General features: G+C 34.9%; 1 protein-coding gene across 2 annotated transcripts in view; it reads right to left on the bottom strand.

Annotated features, from left to right (window-relative positions):
• Positions 1–4,810: 4,810 nt before the first annotated feature.
• Naaladl2 (N-acetylated alpha-linked acidic dipeptidase like 2) overlaps positions 4,811–14,832 on the bottom strand; it is a 911,861-nt gene continuing 901,839 nt past the window's right edge. For both annotated transcript variants that reach the window (XM_087899634.1, XM_087899633.1), the window contains exon 14: positions 4,811–11,956. In XM_087899634.1, coding sequence (XP_087755760.1) covers positions 11,758–11,956 — 199 coding nt within the window. In that variant the 3' untranslated portion in view covers positions 4,811–11,757. The remainder of the gene's footprint in view (positions 11,957–14,832) is intronic.

The following is a 14,832-nucleotide window of genomic DNA, read 5'->3' as shown; positions in this document are numbered from 1 at the left end:
CTTCCACTTCTTTGGTTAGTTTTAGATTATGGGTATTTTGAAGGGTGATGTTTCTATTATTTCTTTCTCGATTTCTTCATCATTTGTATATAGGAAAGTTATTGATTTTTTTGAGTTATCCTGTCACATCACTGAAGGTTTTTTATCAGCTGTAGAAGTTCCCTAGTAGATTGTTGGGGGTCACTTATGTATACTATCATATCATCTGCAAATAACAAAAGTTTGACTTTTCTCTTTCCAATCTGAATCCCTTTGGTCTCCTTTTGTTGTCTTATTGCTCTAGTCAGAACTTCAAGAACTATGTTGAATAGATATGGAGAAAATGGACAGTCTTGTCTTGTTCCTGATTTTAGGGGATCACTTTGAGTTTCTCTCCATTTAATTTGATGCTGGCTGTTGTCTTTCTGTATATTTATTTTATTATAGTTAGATATGTTTCTTGTATTCCTGATCTCTCCAATGTCTTTATCATAAAGGAGTATTGGATTTTGTTGAATGATTTTTGCATCTATTGAGAACATTATACAATTTTTCTTTCATTTTATTTAAATGGTAGATTACATTGATAGATTTTCATATGTTGAACCTGCCCTGCATCTTTGGGATAAAGTCAACTTAATCATGGTGGATGATTTTTTGATGTGTTCTTGGATTCTGTTTGTCAGTATTTTATTGAGTATTTTTGCATCTATATTCATGAGTGAAATTGGTCTGTAATTCTTTTTCTTGGTTGAGTCTTTGTATGGTTTTCATATCAGGTTTACTGTTGCCTCATAAAAAGAGTTTGACAATGTTCCTTCTGTTTCTATTATGTAGAATACTTTGCAGAGTATAGGTATTAGACACTTAAGGAAATGTTCAATATCCTTAGCCATTAGGGAAATACAAATCCAAAAAATTTCATGATACCATCTTACACCTGTCAGATTGGCTAAGATAAAAAACACCAATGATAACTTATGCTGGAGAGAATGTGGAGTACGGAGAACACTCCTTGATTTCTGGTGGCAGTGCAAACTTGTTCAACCACTTTGGAAATCAGTACGGCAGTTTCTCAGAAAATTGGGAATCAACCTACCTCAGGACCAAGCAATACCACTTTTGGGCATATACCCAAAAGATGCTCAATCATACTACAAAGACATTTGTTCAACTATGTTCATAACAGCATTATTTGTAAAAGCCAGAATCTGAAAACAACCTAGATGCCCCTGAAGTGAAGAATGAATAAAGAAAATGTGGCATATTTACATATTAGAGTACTATGAAGAGGTTAAAAAAACAATGACATCTTGAAATTTACATGAAAATGAATGGAACTAGAAAAAACATCTTGAGTGAGGTAAATGAGACCCTGATAGATGATTATGGTATATACTCACTTATAAGTGGATACTGCCTATAAAGAAAAGGGTACTGAGTTCATGATCCTAGAGAAGTTAAGTAACAAGGTGAACCCTAAGAAAAGCATGCATAGATCCACCTGGAAAGGAGAAATAGGTAAGATTGCCTAACAAAATTGGGAGCATGTGAGTGGGGAGAGTAGGCAGGGCAGAAGGGGAAGACAAGGGGAGTAGGGGGGTGTAAGAAGAACTTGAGGGAATAGGATAGTCAAGATGGAGGAAAGACAGAGATGAGAACATGGAAAGAGATATTTTAATTGAAGGAGCCATTGAGAGGTTAGCAAGAAACCTGACTCTAGAGTAATTCCCAGAAATCTACAAAGATGACCCCAGCTAAGACCCTAAGCAATAGAGGACAAGATGACTGAACTGGCTTTGCCCTGTAGTCAGACTGATGAATGTCTTAAATATTATCATAGGACCTTCATCCAGCAACTGATGGAAACAGAAGTGGAGACGTGCATCAGAGCACAATACTGAGCTTCAGTTGAAGAGTGGGAGAAGTGAGAATATGAGTAAGGAGGTCAAGGCCATGATGGGTACACCAACTTAAACAATTTACCTGAGCAAATGGCACCTTGCCTAATTTAGCCATACATGGAAGAAAACAATATAGGTCTAATCTAGTTCCTCTGAATGGAGGTGACAGCTCTATGGCTGGGGAATACTGTGGGGCTACTGGAAGTGGCACAAGAATTTATCCCTACTATGTGTACTAGCTTTTTTGGAACCTATTATTTTTTATGGATATCTTGCTCAGCCTAGATATAGATGGGAAGGCCTTGGATCTTGCCTAAATCAGTGTGCCTTACCCTGTCTAAGAAGTGGATGGGGGTGAGGTGGGACAGTAGGAGGAAGTGTGGGAGGAGGAGAGGGAGTAGGAACTGGTATTGGTGTGTAAAATGAAAAAAGATAATTTGATTCCTTTTTTAAAAAAAAGTAAAAAATGAAAAAAAGTTGTAAATTCGACAGTGTTTAGTTTATGTATTATCAATAAACTGAGATATAATGTAGGGTTCAGTCTTTGTGTAACTCAGTATTTATGTTAGAATGGAGTATCAGAAGTGATCCTTTCTTAGTTGAATCTAAGTGGTGTTTTTAATTCCAAGAGCAGACCTTTTGTAAAGTTCGAAAATTCTCATAGTCAATCTTAAAAAGTCTGAAAGAGGTGTCCAGAATTTTTCCTCAGACAATGGATGGGTGCTGAGGGAATTACCAATGTATATCTGAGATCTCTTACAGAAGACTAGCATGGGAGACTGGGTGGGTCAAAGACAGTTTCAGGACTCATGGTTCTTAGGTACAGCATGGAAGTGGGCTAGAGTATGTCTAATGCCTCCTGAGGAGGGACAGTCCTTAGGTCTCTGGAGTTGATAGAGTTGATGGCATAAAACTAGTCTAGTATCTTCCTGAAAAGGGACTGTTGAAAGTGGGCAAGAAGCATAAAACTAATGATTTTTGCATTCTACTTTTGCATCTTTCTACTTTTGTAAATGAGTTTGTGAACTGTATTGGTGTGGGAGGTCCTTCATCCATGTGTTGCTTTTATTGGTTAATGAATAAAAAACTGCTTTGAGCCTATGGCAAGCGCAGAACAGAATTAGGCTGGAAAAGCTAGAGTGAATGCTGGGAAAGAGAAGGACAGAATCAGAGAAAAGCCATGGAGCCACTGCAGGAGAACGATGTACTGAAACTTTGCTGGTAGGTCATGACCTGGTGGTGATGCACATCTTAATGGAGATGGGTTGAATTAAGATGTAAGAGCCAATAAGAAGTTAAAGCTAATGGGCCAAACAGTGAATTAAATAATATATGATTATTTCAGGGCTAAGCAGCCTCCACCAACACTGTAGAAATTTCACTGTGAAGATTTTGGGTCATTTACTTATATAAAATATCACCTGTGGACAGGGATACTTTGACTTCTTCTTTACTATTTGTACCAACTCTATCTCAGTATTAAATAAATAATTTAAATAGAATCATAACATTCAATGTCATAGATGGAGTAATTTAAAACTGAAAAAAGTTAAGGACCTGATGAATTCAGTAAAGAATTCAAAGATGACAAAATATTAATATTTGTTAGATTATTCAGTTAATTAGAAATTAAAGTAATATTTCCAGATTATTGCTACAAAACTGATATCATCCTGATATCAAAACTAGACAAATATCCAAGGAAAGATAAAATTATAGGTCGATCATTATCGTTGATGAACATAGACTCACAATTTCTCATTAAAATACTTGCAAACAAAATTTAAAAACACATCAATGTGGTTGTATATCATGATTAAGTAATTTAGCTTATTCCTAAAGATGGAGGGATGATTCAATGTATGTAAGTCAATAACTGCAATCCACCACAAAAAAATAAAGAACAAAAATCATATGATTATGCTATTAGATGCAGAATAGGCCATTAATAAAAATCTAACATCCCTTTATGTTTTGTTTAGAAGAATATAATCACATATCACATTATATTATCATATTATACAATATCTATATGTTTTCCAGTTATGTGTTAGTAATCTAGCTAACTCGCAGTTTTGCCCTCTATTGCATGGAATACAATAATAGCATCTATTGCATTAATCACTAAAGATTAAAAGGCACAATTAATAACATCCTATGTAAGTAGAGAGTTACACACTGGCAAGATTGTAGAAAACAACAGCCACTGCACAACAGAACACTTGGTAAAGAACAATTTTTCCTAAAGAACCACATGGAAGGTTAGTGAGGCCACCATGTTGCCTTCCATCTACATCGGCTCTGTTCACTTTTCAGTAATCTACTCTACCAAGACTAACTCTAAAACTCTTACTAATGTGAAACTAAATTGTTACATGACTTTTGAACAACAGAGCTAGAAGGCACACTGTGTGGGATATTTTTAAAACACTTGGGCTAGAACAGGCCCTTAGTTTATGTTTACAGAATAAATAATAAATGGATGAAACTTGCTAGAAAATGCAAAAGATACCATTTTCTAGGTGGTGAATAACTTGCAACATTTTACAATTTTTTTTTTTTTTTGGAAACAAAATGAATCTCTGTTTAAATGGGTAAAACATGGTTACACGATGTTAGAACACAACCCACACTGGAAACCTGAAATGGTGTTACATGAGAACAGAAAGTTCAAGCAAAGTGTCCAAAGCAAAGAATGATAAAACTCTAAGTAGGCTTTCCTAAATAAGGGACAATGGAATACCAGTTTTGATGTAGAAATCATTATGAAAAGATATCTCATCAATAGTATATTTAAAATACTCAGTAATTTGTAACAAAAGCACACAGATTCATTTTCACTTGCAATTTATATATTTAAATTGATCCTTTAAAAATGATACTTTGTATATTTATATCCATTGCTGAATTGATGAATCAGAACATGCTATTTTAAAGATACTTTTATTTAATAGTACTAAGTTTTTCATTATTTAAGTCAGTGAAATATAAAATGCTCACTCATTCTTAATGGATTTGGAACGTCAATCCATTCTATCACTCTAATCACATCAGAATCTGCATATTGAATCATTTGAAGTAACACAAAGTGGTTATATACTGAATTGAGATCACATTTGGAAACATGCAAAAACCATACAGTTTTGTACGGACATTCACACAGAGAAAGTAGACATTCAACCATATGTAATAATTGGAAAATATAGATACACACCTATAAACTAATGTCATTAAAAATCAAGGAAAACTACAATGACTTTAGCAATCTCTATGCAATGAAGTTTAACAAACACAGACGATAATAAGATTATCTTGAACATAAGCTAGCAATAATACAGTTCAATAAAATTTATTAATGGGCATACTCAGAGAGGTGATTGTTTTAAATTAAATAACATTTATTTGATAAAATTAGCCTTTACATTTTGTCCCATGAAACTATAAATTTTTCTCTGCTTATTTTCATTTGCAATTCTATGATTGTATCTTTTGATACTATAGCACTGGAAAAATATATAAAATTTATAAAAATTTGTCCATTTAAAGGTTGTTTCATTAGAAACACAACTAAAAAAAAGCCCACATAAAAAATATTATCAAAATGCCATGCAATTTTCTGGGTGTCTATAAAAACAAATTAGAACGTTAGAATGCCCTCAGAAGCTTTTCTTATCTGGACATAATTCTTTTTCAAATAGCAAGTTAAAGTGTGTGGAATATATTTACCACTAAACCCTTCTGTTAGCATTGTACACACTCAATCACCTAATATAGTCTGGCTTAGCCACTAAATGGAATTATTTATAATATATTTGGAATATAATTATATGCGCCACACTTAACCATCTGGGTATTTTGCTTCTTGTGGACAAGCTGAAATGGTATAGTGAAATATATTGTTTGTTTATATATTTGTCTTTCTCTATACAAAGAAAAAAATAATCCTTATAAATTAGTCATGTGTTGTTCTAAATTTTAGAGTAATGTCCATTCATGGTATATAAAACCAAATAATATAATTATTATTAATTTTAATAAAATTATACTCTATGTACAGAAAATACATTCTTAAATGGCTAAGAAATCTCAAAGGTGAAACTCAGGCATTAACCCCTGTATGGCCCCATATTAAATACAATTCCTTGAAGGAACTATAAAGTTATAATTATTGAAGAGCATAGGTAATTGAAATTGTACATTTTGATTGAAAAATATTTGGAGTCCATTAAAATAGAGACTCTGACTCAACTTCTTCAGTGAAGTTCTATACAGATGCCAAGTCTGCCCTTTAATTAGACCAGAAGACAGCTGCCAACGTTAATGCAGCATAATCATTCATAATAATAATTGCATATTAATCTTTTGAGTTTGCAGAACTACAGCAATGACATATGTCATGAGAAAGACACCTGTGTGGCCTTTTTGTGACTGACGTGGACATATTAATTACACCTGAGAAAATAAAATTTGTCTTCTGCTGAGAAAAGCTACTTCTGGGCTTATTGGCTTAACCTATCAAAGGAGGAAGTTTGAATACTGTTAGGATTTTTGTGTAGTCATTAAAGAATTCCCTGGGCTAAGACTGTCAATAGGTGGCTTGTGCTTTAATATTTGACTGACTCCTAGAAATAAGAAAGCAGAACAACCATGTGTTTCTTTGGCTTTGCAGAGTGGATTTTGGCTGAAAAGCTCAGTGCCACCATTTTGTTTATTGCAAGCTTTGTAACTGTATGTCCAAAAATATAATATGACCAGAAATACTGCAGCAACAGGTCCTAAATATGACTTAGTTTATTCCTTTGCTCTTAAAATCATGATCCAGTTTGAAGATGAGATTATAAATGCCTTTAAGAAACAAGTTACCTCACAGTAAGCTGCACCTCAGGATTCTTACAAACCTCTCTATGCTAAAGGCACTGTTAGTGTACATCTTTGAAGGGTAATGGAATGCTATTATAGAATGAAAACTATTGGTGGTTAGCAGAAAAACTTGTGTTAAATAGATTAATTCTAAAACCACTATTCCAGGAAGGCCATGTCTTATATAATTTATAGAGTTTATCTAGAAAGGAAACACAGTTTATTTCTGAGTGAACATGGTGATGACCAGTAACATTCTACAATATAGTTTGAAATCTTCAAATTTATGTAACTTCACATTCAAAATTCAATAAAACAAATCCAGTCAACTGTATGGTAGTCACACTTAATAGAGTACTTTGAACTCTGCAATCTTTTTTCAGATTTCAGAACAGCAAACGCTAATGAGCAATTTTTAAGATAGCTATTTAAACTCATGGAATAGATCTGAATTTGTTTGAGTAGTGAGGCATATATCATGAGCTTGTTTTCCTATTTTTAGGCTGAATTCTCAGTCCTGCACGGAAACAGGTTGGAGAGTAATTTGTTTAAATATGTGAGACCTTTTCCCTTCAACTCAGCCCATGTATTGGCAGTTTGAAATAGCTCCTTTCTATTAAGCAAATGTGCATGTGAGTAACATACTAAACCAATAATACAACAAAATATAATCCTCAGAGAAAGCTTAATTCTTGCAGGAATTAACTACATATAGTATGAAGTGTCTCAGAAGAACATTATTAGCTAAGTCTAACAATTTATCCTGAAAATAATAATTTTTTTAAAACATTTGAGTCAGGATGCTGACTCACCACTAATAAGAGACTTCTACATGCTATGTAGTTATTTAAGAAGTTCATTGGTTTTGAGGTCTGATATATGGCCACAGACATATATAAAAGCACCTGTTTTGTTGTTGTTATTGTTTTGTTTTTCCTTGGTGAATTCTATGGACATTTGGAGGAGGTATTATGAGAGTAGAGCATTCTGGTTTAAAATTATAACTTGAAGCCTTGTTTTCCTGGTATGATATAACTATGTGCTTAGATTTCATGGTTTCTCAACTTACACAGGTACAGCATTGTTGGGCTACAGCCATTGGGCATTATGGATGCTGATTTTAGATATTTTACAATTATGGTGAAGTGGATCCTACCAAGGCTAACTACCTGGGGCTAATCATATGTGGAAAAGTCACATCAAAATGTTAGATCATACTATGTTTTTAAATCAAAAAAGCTGAATTTTCTGTTTTGCCTGGTCTAAGGCATGCACATTGACAATACAGTGTCCCCATGAGGAGAAAAAAACAGCACAACATTTCTATTAATCTCAGAAGTCTGAATATGTCTCATTAAACTTGGTTCTTTCTTCTTAAATGAATTGCTATATATAGTCAAGTAGAAAAATAAAACAAATGTAAATCATGTCTAAACCAGTTCCTGCCATAGGTATCAGAGATGTTGGTTACATCTGACTTCTCTTTTACTGATAAAACAGGTCATCCTTTGTATTATTACATTTGGGGGAGGTATTTTGTTCATGTGTGAATATGTGCACAATGCTCCTGCAGGTCAGGAGGGGGCACTGGATCCCTTAATGCTGGAATTTACAGGCATTTATGACCTGCCTAAAGTAGGAGCTGGAAACTGAATTCAGGTCCTCACAATTGAGTTTCAAGTGCTCCTACCACTGACTCAACTCTCTAGCTGCTTAATGGGGTTTTAATGATGGCATTGTCAAAATCTTTCGGATCCTTCATCAATGTGATTTTTTTATATATATTTTCATAAGCTTTTAAGATATTTTATCAGGATATAGGATTGATACAGTTTAGAAATTTTTAAAATAGATAATTTTGAGTCTGAGAATAAATATCCTGAAAACTCTTCCCCTAATTTCACATTTCAAAAACTACTAATTTAGGCTGTCGATGTTCCCAGCTACAAGGTCTCTGTAATAGCATTTCACTTAGCCTCTTCCTGACTTCTGCTGTCACTCCTCAGACTTCACGTTATTGGGCCAGATTGCCTGGGAATATTTTGTCAAGTATGACCAAAATGTGAGCTTGCCTAGCACTAAAATCATGTTCCCAGTCCACAGTAGCATGTGACATAGTGGACTGGTTACAAAGCATTCACTGAATAGGCCATCTATAACTCTTCTGGGAGACAGGACAGTGCACACTAGTCAAGAAGATGAAACCTAAGTGGCTTCAGCCACTCTCTGAATGGATGCTGATGTGTGTGCTTCTCCATCATCTGTCTCAGGTACTACATCTGATAGCGACCGTGGTGACTTTACAATTGAGACAATAAGCTCAACCTTAGTCTTGACTGTCACATAGGCTGTCCTTTGTCTCGAGTACTGGGACAATTTCCCTGGATTTCCTGCTTGGTCAGATTCACAGCACAAATTCTCAACATTTTCCTGGCAAATGGGACATCTCTGATTTGTTACCTCCTGGGACCAATTATTTATGAAGTACTTTGAGAAGTACTTGATACTTAGAAGTCTCAGTATCCATTAGAAAATACTACTGGCTCACATCCCACTTGTCATTTCCTTGCTCAGTACTTTATTCACTTTGGAGTTCAGGAGAAAGTTAGCATGCTGTGCATCTGAAAGAGTCTTGAGGTAAGTGTGTCACAGCTGTACTACTATGTCACAAGGCTCAGGGCTCCCTTAAAACCAAAATGTGGAACAGCTTCTTTAGAATTCATGAACATCTATTTTAAATGCAATTTTATCTTTTCATTTGGTCTTTTAAATGATCTAATAAAATATGCTAGCAATGAGTTAACTGTGGTTTTCAAAGGACTAATACAATTAATGTGTCAGGAAGTAATACAGAACTTATATGTGATTAGCTTTTTCTATGTACAAAGTCTTTAAATAAAAATCTAGAAAGCAGTGATCTTCTGTTCTCCATACTTTTTTGAATTATTGTACTAAAACAATTTAGGGTTATCTAAGATTACAATCTACAAAATAAAAGGTATTTTGTCATCTTTGTTTTAAATTCAGCTTCATACAAATAACTGCGCTACCATGACTCAGTGTTGAACACTCTTGACCTAGGATTGATTCTCTGGCAGTCTAAGCATTCTGTCAGCCTTTTTTCTGATCACTCTGCAGACTATGGGAAAGAAGCAGGGCCAGGCAAGCAATGCCTAGACCCTTGTGATGCCTTCCTATATACATTCAGCAGTGTGGCAAACATTCTCAAACAAGTATGTTCAACATAATTACATTAAGTAAATACATTAACTATACTAAAAGGTAGTTTAATTTTTCATATAAAATGTTCATACATAGGCACTTCAGATTAATACGTGTTTCTGTCTGAATTATCTAGCATATTGTCCCAGTTATATGCTCTGAGCACACAAACATTATTATTGGTAAGAAGAGCTGCACCTTATAAATCACTTAGTGGATGATGGTTAATTCTTTTCTTTCAACTCTAGCTTTCTTTTAAACTCATCTTACTTCTTCCAAAAGAAGTAAAGTCCTAGGTACACAAAGATAGTTATAGCATTTTCCTGGCCATGTGTAATGCCAATTGTTTCAGGATTGAAACGTGTAGGGAGTGTCATAAGAATATTCTCATGGTCTACTCTCAAAGGAAAACTGCATTACTCAGTATGAGAAGGATATTTTTAAACAAATGTGTTGGCAAGGTAGGGTAAGAGCTTTGTTTTTTCATCAGAAGGTAGAATGTTTTTGTTTGAAGGGATATGGACTTTGGAGCTTCTGATTGACAATGACCAAATACAAAGTCCGTCTCCTACACGAGAGACAAAGACTCTAAAGCACTTAAGTTTTTGATAACGTAGTGGCATGCCTATTTGCTGTTTTTATCTTAGCCACTGTGAAGAATAACAAAGGGGGAAATTATTAATTTTCTTCTTATATTTAGAATATTTACTGACAAAAACAGACATCTCTTTCACAGTAGGGCTTCTTTTGCCCGTAGTTTGCTACTGGCGAAAAATCACAAATGTATTTGACGATATTTTGGATTTTCAAAGACAAACTGAAATTTTTTTATTATTGTTATGCAGTTTTCTGTTAAAATCACTTTATAGCAAGGGATTGTGGGAAAGATGTGAGGAGGGACAGCTGTGTGAGATGCCCTCCTGTAGCCTATTCCCTGCTTCCGTCATTCCATTGGAACTCACAGAAGGGACAGTAAAGAATGTGCTTTCCCTTGTCAATGCACAGCAGTGCTGAAGTCTGCACAGCATCAACTGAGGCAATTGAAGATTTTCAAACGTGCAGCCTTAGGAAGAATTTGCATTTAAATTGCTCTCTCCAGTTTCTTGGGAGTTTCCCCCGTGGAATGTTTATGGCTCTTTTTTCATTAGTACTTAGCAAAATTCAACTTCATAACCAGTGCATTACTACATCTAGTTGTGTCAAGAAGAGGAACTTCATTTTATAAAATAGAAACATTCAAAGTGGTTCTGAGCATCAATCCCTCATTCAAAATGCATTACTTCTTCATATTGAACAGTTACTTGAACATTTGTCTGGAAACTTATCAGGTCTCCATGTCTAACATAGAAACTCAGTCACTGGAGATTTTATTCGAGAGAATTCTGGCATTCCTCCACATTCTGTCCACACTAATGGTAATGTCAAGAATATCTTAACCCCCCACAAGCTTTTTATTTACAAAAATACAGCATATTTCTCTTGTAATAGATAAATCTTGGGTATTATTTCAATAATTGCTGTTACATACTAAAATGAGAATATAAAAATATTTAAAATGTGCAAAATGTTCTTTCTTATGTACATTTAAAAATATGCCGTGTAATAGCTTTAAAATTGGGGTAAAGTCTTTCCTCTCTCTCTCTCTCTCTCTCTGTCTGTCTGTCTCTCTCTCTCTCTCTCTCTCTCTCTCTCACACACACACACACACACACACACACACACAAATACCTGATCAAATTAGAGATTTTGTTTTTACACTTGTAAACAAACTTTTAAAATGCTGCATATTTTCTCAGTTCTTTTCAGCCAAGACACTCTCAAACACATCCAGTCCTGCTTTGAGGAAAACCTGAGCTGAACGGATGCTATTCAGCACATCGGACAGGGCCTGCTGAATGGTCACATTTGAGGCCAGCGAACTGCACTGCTCCCAAGCCTCCTTGAGGATGGAAAACTGGCTTGTCTTCCCATCAAGATGGTACAGGATGTTTCTAAAAGAAAGATGGAATTCGTAAATGTTTTATGCACAACTATATTTCCATATCAAAACTTTGTCAGAAATAATGTCTACAAAATAATGAAAAAAATAATAAAAAGGCAGCATTGTTATCTTTCAACCTATAATAATTGAATGCACAGAGATGGAGTTTATTTGTGGACTCCAAAGTCATTAGGAAGTGTATGCTTCCTGATTGAGGCACACAATGCTATCGCATATCATGAAGGGATATTCCAAAATTTTAAGCGAGACATTTGCAAAGCTTCTAGAGTTAATTATCAGAAAATACATGAGGCAGAACTATTAAAAGATACCACATTGTATCTCAGCACACTATTGGCTATTGAAAAAAAGATTCAGAACATTATATAATAAAAAGGAGAATTTGTAAAGCAATAACCTACATCAGAGACTTTTTGGACCTCAGCCTAACAGCATATTGGACCAGACAATCGGTTGCTGCAGCATCTGCCCCATGTACCATTGGCATCTGGAACTAAATATCTGTGGCTTCCTTCTGGTAATGGTTAGTTTTTTGAGTTAACTTGCCACAATGTAAAATCACCTTGTAAGAGAGTTGTAATAAGAACTTATTTGTTTCACACTACATTTTGGTCATGTTTATGGGAGGATTGCTTCCATTATGTGTACTGATGAGGGGAGGCCCAATCTTCTGTGGGACTCAGCATATGCTAATTTAGGGGCTTCAAGTTCTTGTCTTCTTGATGACTCAGTGACAGATATTAATCTATAATTCTAACATGAATCCTTTCTTCCCAGTTTTACTTTTTGTGAGGGTATTTTATTATAACAGCCAAACTGAAACTAGGACTCCTTTATTTTTAAGGAAAAAAATATCTTAAGACTTTCCCATAATATTCCTAACAGAGTAAAAATGACTCCAACTGAAAATAAATGTTATGTGTGAATTTTGCTTTGAAATAATTTGAATGGAGAGTGGAGACTGGGGTTATAGATAGTACATAAAAAATCAAATTCACTGTTAGTAAATAACTGATGAACCTGAATGATAGGATTATACTATTCTCCTTTCATATGAAGTTGATCTATAACATCTTTTTACAGTTTAGGATTGTGTATTAGACATTTTCTTATAGTCTAGACAGATGTCTAAGAAAAATTTGAGTATGGTAAGGCTAACAGTCCTTCATTCATTAATAGATAGAGGTATTTAGTCGGAAATCTATAATGCTTTACATAGCTTAACATTGGAATTTTGTATACCAGAGGTGTGGGACTAGAGCAAGCTACAACTACAGGCCTTTTATACCAAGAGAACTAGACTGAACTCGTTGTTTGCAAGAGGAAGCCAATGCCAGTTTCTAAATATAAGAGAATGGGGATAGATTTTATTTTTCAACCAACACTGGAGAACAAGAGACCACTTAGATAGAAAAGTGATGAAATCTCATGTTGACAATAGTTGAGTTTGAGAAATTAGAGAGACGGCTATTGCTTGGCATTTATTCATAGTTTTCCCTGTCATTAAGTCCACAACAATAAACTTCTAGATTGCTACTTCCTTCTTTGTCCGTGGTTCTGTTTCCACTTTCTGGAACTTTCAACTATGTATTTATAGTGGATACTGAGCACAGAATTCTGTCTAATGTCACACAAAAAACAAACAAACAAACAAAAATAGAAACCAAAAACACCAAAATTGGCTTTTTCTGGCTTAGTCAGTTATTTACTGACCATATCTTCCTTTTTCTGTTCTATTGCTTGGTCATACATATTCTTCAAGGATTTATTAGAATGTTGCTACTCTGCAAGGGCTGACTCTTCATGGTTAGAATTTTGCTACTCTGTGCCTTAGATAGGATTTCCATAGCTGTGATAAAATGCCATGACCAAGAGCAACTTGGGCAATAAAGGATTTATTTCATTTAAACTTCTATAATGTAGTCCATCATTGAAGGAAGTCAGGTCTGTAACCTGAGATAGAAACTGAAGCAGAGGCCAGGAAAGAATGTTGCTTTCTAATGTAATGGCCATGGTTTGTTCCGCCTGCATTCTAACAGCATCCAAGAACACCAGCACTGGGGTGGCACCACCCACAATTAGCTGGACCTTTCCATATCAACCAGCCAAGAAAATATACAATAGACAGGATTGCCTACAGGCCTGTCCTATGGAAGCCTTTTTCCTGATTAACAGTCTCTATTTCCAGATGAGCTTACTTAAGTCAAATGAAATAAGAACTATGGAGAACAGGATGTTTTCAGTCTTGGTAGTTTGACTTGTCTAAATCCTTATTAGTTATGGAGCAAAGGCTGCTACTGTCAGTCAATTCTTTTTAGTTTTAAACTTTAAGGGACTAACTTTGCATACTTATAGAGACAGTTCAGTGGATTATGAGCACACAATGTCCTTGCATTAAAATCTTATTTCTGTTGTCAAACAGATTATTTGACAGCTCTGTCCTCAGGATTTGAGAAATCTCTATACTGGTTTCCAAAGTGGCCAGACTAATTTATATTACCCAAAACTGCCAAGAAACCTTCTTTTCTCCCTCATCTTCTCAGTATCTTTTGTTTACTTTATTTTTAAAATAGCTGACAAAGTGAAAAATATTTTCATCTGGGAAATACATATTTTGTTTGGGGATGATTTCTTCTTCCCTAGCACTCATTCCCTTCTTTACTGCCCCTCTTTGTGCCCTGTGTTTCTCCATTATACTCTAAGGTCCTCCATCTTACTTCCTTTAAAGCCCCCTTTTTCCAGTACCATGAATGTACTTCTTGTCTTTACTGATATTTAGCCCCACCTGGATCCATATAATTTAGTTCACAGTTGCAGGTTATGGTTTGCATGTGGTATAGCAAATATGGTATTTGTTGTTCTGGG

This window comes from Myodes glareolus, chromosome 20 (assembly GCF_982192425.1).
Source record: "Myodes glareolus chromosome 20, mMyoGla1.1, whole genome shotgun sequence".
Classification (NCBI taxonomy): domain Eukaryota; kingdom Metazoa; phylum Chordata; class Mammalia; order Rodentia; family Cricetidae; genus Myodes; species Myodes glareolus.
This window is presented reverse-complemented; position numbering and strand designations above follow the sequence as displayed.